Source organism: Neltuma alba, unplaced genomic scaffold, assembly GCF_004799145.2.
Source record: "Neltuma alba isolate B1F8T4 unplaced genomic scaffold, ASM479914v2 tig00011603_pilon, whole genome shotgun sequence".
Taxonomy (NCBI): Eukaryota; Viridiplantae; Streptophyta; class Magnoliopsida; order Fabales; family Fabaceae; genus Neltuma; species Neltuma alba.
This window is the reverse complement of record NW_021636254.1, coordinates 175,236-180,775: the sequence shown is the minus strand read 5'-3', so window position 1 is coordinate 180,775 and position 5,540 is coordinate 175,236. Positions and strand designations below refer to the sequence as shown.

General features: G+C 31.6%; 1 protein-coding gene across 1 annotated transcript; it reads right to left on the bottom strand.

Annotated features, from left to right (window-relative positions):
- Positions 1–413: 413 nt before the first annotated feature.
- On the bottom strand, positions 414–908 carry LOC114715642 (TMV resistance protein N-like). The gene has a single exon (XM_028900501.1). It carries the CDS (start codon positions 906–908, stop codon positions 414–416), a length of 495 nt encoding a protein of 164 aa, XP_028756334.1.
- Between the last annotated feature and the right edge of the window lie 4,632 nt (positions 909–5,540).

The following is a 5,540-nucleotide window of genomic DNA, read 5'->3' as shown; positions in this document are numbered from 1 at the left end:
CACTATTTCTTTAATTAGCTCTGCTTCATCCCTACACACCATTGAAAAAATAAGGAGGCACCAAATTTAATACCACGTTATCTCATTTCAAATTTTGAACTATTTCTATTGACATGTAACTACGAAGATTTGCCAATTTTTAAAATTTCTTATAATAAAGATGACATAACTAGATATATAGATGAAATTCCAGCTTCATCTTATGGCTACGAATGCATCGTCATTACCATAGTGAGATAGGGATTTATATTAAAATATCACACCAGCAAATTGATTGACCCGGTGGACTGGTTAAGCGTAGTGTACAAGAAAAGCTATTCTCTTTATGATCATCAATGTAATGCCTCAAAGATTGATTTAATTTAGCCCCAGGCATGGAAGAAAATGGTAAGGGGAAGATCATAAATATGTAGTTACCTATTGAAGCTACAATGCCAACCAGACAAATTGGCAGCTTGAGTAAGAGCCTCCCTCCACTTTTGCAGTTGTTGATTGTTGATGTTTCTTTTGCGCTCATGTTCTTCAAATGCTTTCTGGTAACTCCCAGACTGCTTCCTCACATGTGAAGGATCCACTCTATAGAACACCGGCATAACAAAGCAATCTTGATTTTTGGTGCACGCTAATATTTTTGCAAGCTCCTTCAGGCACCACGTGGAAGATGCATAGTTTTCTGAGAAGATCACAAGGAACAGAGTTGAATCTTCAATGGCTTTCTCAAGGGACGGCCATACCTCATCTCCTTTCTCAAGTCTGTAGTCGATGTATGTATCTATTTGGTTTCTGCGAAGAGCTTCATGAAGGTGGCTTGTGAAGTTGAAGCGGGTGTCCTCACCTCTGAAACTAATAAAAACATCATATTTCTTTGGAGATTGAAAAGATGGAGCTGAGGAAGAAGATGAAGCCATATCAAATTGCTTGGCTATGATCTGAAAAAAAGAATTGGGACTGCTTTCAATTCTGATCTAAGAACGATTAGCAATAGGAAACAAACCGGCCTAAGAGGAATATATATACAAGATTTTAGGGGAATAGATTGAGCCAACCAAGTCAATGAAAGATGGAACAAAATGAATAATAAATAATCATAATAAAGTATAAATAAAACCAAAGCTAACTTTTAGAGATTTATCACAATACAGCTTCCATACGTCTGACTTTTGAGAAGTTTCACATGGCTTCATTCTCAAATTTGAAATTCCGAAGAAATGCGGTCCTCCTACCCAATTAGTGGTGTGTGGAAGAGACAGCACTAAATGAAAAACCTAGTATAGAGAGTAAGGAAATTCCACTGACCCTTTCTCCGAAATGTTGATCAAATTTCTTTGAGACCTTCACCCAAAGCTTTAATCAAATTTTCCAAGGGCTGCTCAAAAAGAAAAACAAAATCAAATTTCCCCAGAAATTATAAACTCCTGCGGTCAAATGTCCTGATGAAATTTGGTTTAATAAAGCACTATAATTACACCTCTCTTACCTGCGTTGCAGGTTTAGTACTCTTCGCCTCTAGAAATATAAGATTGAACAAATACCTATTTTCTTGAAAAAATAATAACATACATTAGCAAAACATTTAAAGTGAAAGCCAGAGCTAGTAAGCATTCAAAACTGCAAATTTTGACAATTTTTAATTATATTTATTATTAGCCCTCGTTTTCTCTCCTCTTGATAGACCAATAATAAGCAAGTCAATTGCGCGTAGAGGATGGCGTGGTGCGACTGCGAGTAATAAACACGGAGGAAAAAGTGCGGATTGCGCGTGACAGTGAGAATGGGGCAGCCTCACTTTGTTTGGATGGGCGTTAAGACCAACAAACGTGTCTTGGCTATTAAAATTTGTGCTCCCTCCATCTCATTTTATAAACAACAACTATTATTTCTTTTTTATTCTTAAATATAAATAATATTTATAAGTTATTTTAAATTTTTGTTGAGAATTTTCTATTTTATCCTAATTAATTATTTATTTTAATACTCAATATATTTATTATCTCATTTTCCAAATCATTATCTCTCCATCACACATTCTCTCTCTTCCATAAGTCTCTTTATTATAATAATTTTTTTATTATCTCTCTTATACTCTCTCTCCCACATAAATAAGGGTATTTTAAAGGAAAAAAACTTTTAATTTCTACATATTTATTGTTTTTAACTAATTTTAACTCATATTTTGATCTATGTGATGAACTCCAATATTGCTTATAAAAATGAATGAAGGGAGTATTTGTTTGGATGAACTTTTTTTCAAATGAGCTAAACTAAAAATTTGAGCCTTTTGAGATTGTAATAACGTGGAGAGAGAAACAAATGAGGATTAAAAAAAACGAGAATAGTATTTAAGTGGATCCTATATTAATCCAATAATTTAATTTTGTGTTAGTAATAATTTTTTTAAGAAAAATATTTAATTGTGGCTACTTATATTTATTATGTTAAGTTTTTCAATTACACATGATCATGTGTTCATTTTTTCATGTAAGCTTATAATTAAATATTGTTCAATGTAAATATTTTAAAAATATGACATATGGTCATGTGTGATCGGAAAACTTGACAAAATGAATATAAATTGATGTGGGTAATGTCCTTTTTTTTAATGTATTAACTCTTTTATTTTTATAATTTTTATTTTTATTTATTATTTTTCTTAAATTTATTAAGCTATATATGAGATATATGTTATAAAATTCATGATTTTTCAGTCATTTTATATGTAAACTTATTTTTCTATTATTCATCCAAACGATATTCAATTTAGCAAACTGAGTTTTATAACAAACCAATCCAAATATAAATCACACTACACTAACTAGATTTTTGTTTTACCCTAATTGCCTTCTGCAAAAGTCATATGGAATAAAAGTCAGCTTTCTCACTATTAATCCAAACACACCATTCATATATAATGTTTAATTGATTTTAACTAATTTTTTATTTACATAATTCAGTTGGTTGTCATTTATTATGTTTGAATTAGTTTTTAAACTCAAATTTGTTGTTGATATGTTCGAATTTCATTTGTATTAAACAAAATAACATAACCTAATTTTTTCCCCCCCAAAGATACAAAGGCAAGCAAAACTTGAAAATAGATAACCTATAACTTAGTTTTAATTGTGTTCCTTAGCCTTCATTCCTTACTGGAAGGAACTGCGTCAACGAAAGTTAAAAGAAAATCGTTCCTAAATGACCTGTCGGCAAAACGAGTCTAATGGTTGCTCGAATTCCCTTATTTTAAAAAACTTTGTGTTGGGTGAGAATAATTTTAATTCATAAAACGTAAAAATAATTTTTTAATTGATTATTTGAGGCATTTAGCCAATGATGTGCAAGTTTTGACATTTTTAATTATTATTAGCTTTCATTTCCTATCCTCTTTAATCAAACGAGCTAACATCAACGATCGTTTGATTTCCATTTTTAAACCTTTTTTAGTCTTTACCAAAAAACTTGGTTGGGTAAAGTGCATATTATTGTACTTTTTTTCTATCCTAAATGTAATAGTTAGTTGGAATATTTGTTTTGATCTTAAATATAAAATTTTAATCTATTTTATTTTTTAAACTCATAAAATTTTCTTAAGCATCTTGAAGTATTATTTAGTAACACCTAGTATCTTAAAATAATATTAAATAGGAAATGAAGAGTAAGGAACGCATGTAGAATCAGAACTTACAATTTTCAAGGATAGGCTGCATTTCACTAATACACAAAATGATAATCCTTAGCCAAAAAAAAAAAAAAAAAAAGCAATCACTGCACATTGGTCCCGAAAATAGTTTCTCTGTTACCAGTGAAGGTAACACAGAGTTCGCGAAAGATAAAGGTGAGATATTTGTGCTTTCGAGAAAACTGCTGAGTGTGATGTCTGTTGTTAATGCATTGACCAAAGTGCGAATGCTCTGTTGAAGTAAAAAGATAAAAGCAAAGTTTTCTCCGTTTGAGAATACTGCAAAGGATGATTTTTTTGGTAACTGCCAGAGATATTTTGGTGTTTCCATTTTTTATTTGAAATAAATAATTCTATGCATTTTTTTCTTAAAAGTGTACCAAACACACTCATGGTAATTAAGATTACATGGCAATGCATTCCATTTCGGATAGAAGGGAAGCCTAAATGCGTAACTTAACTTGCCCAACCTGTGTATTTCCGCCAGCTGGACTTTACAAGGACTAAATTTCCATAAAACACGAACAAATAGCAGGTAAGTAGCACAACACGATGATAAGCTCATTCTGAATATCAAGGAAAATATAAGAAAAACAAATCACCTGAATTTTTGCTTGAATCCGCCAAGAAAAAGGAAATCTGAACATAACATCATAAAAACATAATACTACGTCCAGTCCTTAATATAAAAATTCTTTTAACTTTTATTTTGATTTTAGATATAAGACCACAATCCACTTTGTCTCCCATACTTATGCATTTTTTTCTAAGATAATCCTTGTAATAAAAGTAGTTCTAGCCAATACACATGATTAACAAGAATATTTTAGGAAAGACAACACTTATTTATTACAAATATCTAACTTAATTTTTTAATTTATTCAAATTAGTTAACTAACTCTTATATTTAGGACTGAGGGTAGTATCTTTCAAGCCCCGTGTTCTATTATTCTTCCATGTCACAGTTGATGGGCTTGGGAAGGCAAAATCCTTGGGCTTCCTAGGAACCACTTGTTTGTCATTGGTGTGGTCACAGGAGCAGCCTACTTTGATTCCCACTGAATTTGGTTTTGACTGTAACATCGATTCCATTGTATTAGAGTTAGGTTGCGGACGCAATGATGCCGACTGAATTGGTTTAATGTAATTTTAATATTCAACCGCAGATGTGGGGCACACTCCACACTGTTTGATCTCTCCTCTTGTTTCATCAACAGAACCCCAAGAGAATATGATGAACCCAAATTGAAGCAATAGTGGATGATAAGCAGTGTTGTTTTGAACTTCTCCTTTATTTTCTTCAATTGTCCTTTGTACCTCTCGACATGACTCTGCATTGTACCAAAGAACAACATGATCTGACAACAGAGGCCCAGAGAAATACGCTCTTTCAAACGTGCAAGCAGATTGACCATCAATAAACAATTTGGCATAAATTGTAGTCGATAATGATGAGTCAGAAAAGACGGCACAGAAAAAGAAAGTGCCAACCCAAGGTTGTGGAACGGAACCGAGATCCACAGTCACGAAAGGCTGTGTAGTCCTATAGATGAACCACTGTGCAACGCTTTTTTCCGGGATATTCCATTTTAGCCTTGTAATCAATGGCTTTGTTATTATACTACCTCGGATCCTTAATATAAAATTTTATTTGATTTTTATTTTTATTCTAAATATAAGACTCCAATCTATTTGTCTCTCATATTTATACATTTTTTTAAGGTAGTCCTTTTAACAATGATAATTCTAATCAACACACTTAATTGGTAAGGATATTTTAGAAAAGAAAATACCTATTTATTACAAATAATTAACTTAACTTTTTTATTTAATTTTCTCAAATTAGTCAACTAGCTCTTATAATTAG

Coding starts and splice junctions, on each gene's coding strand:
- LOC114715642 (XM_028900501.1), bottom strand. CDS start 908: ATGGCTTCATCTTCTTCCTCAGCTCCATCTTTTCAATCTCCAAAGAAA.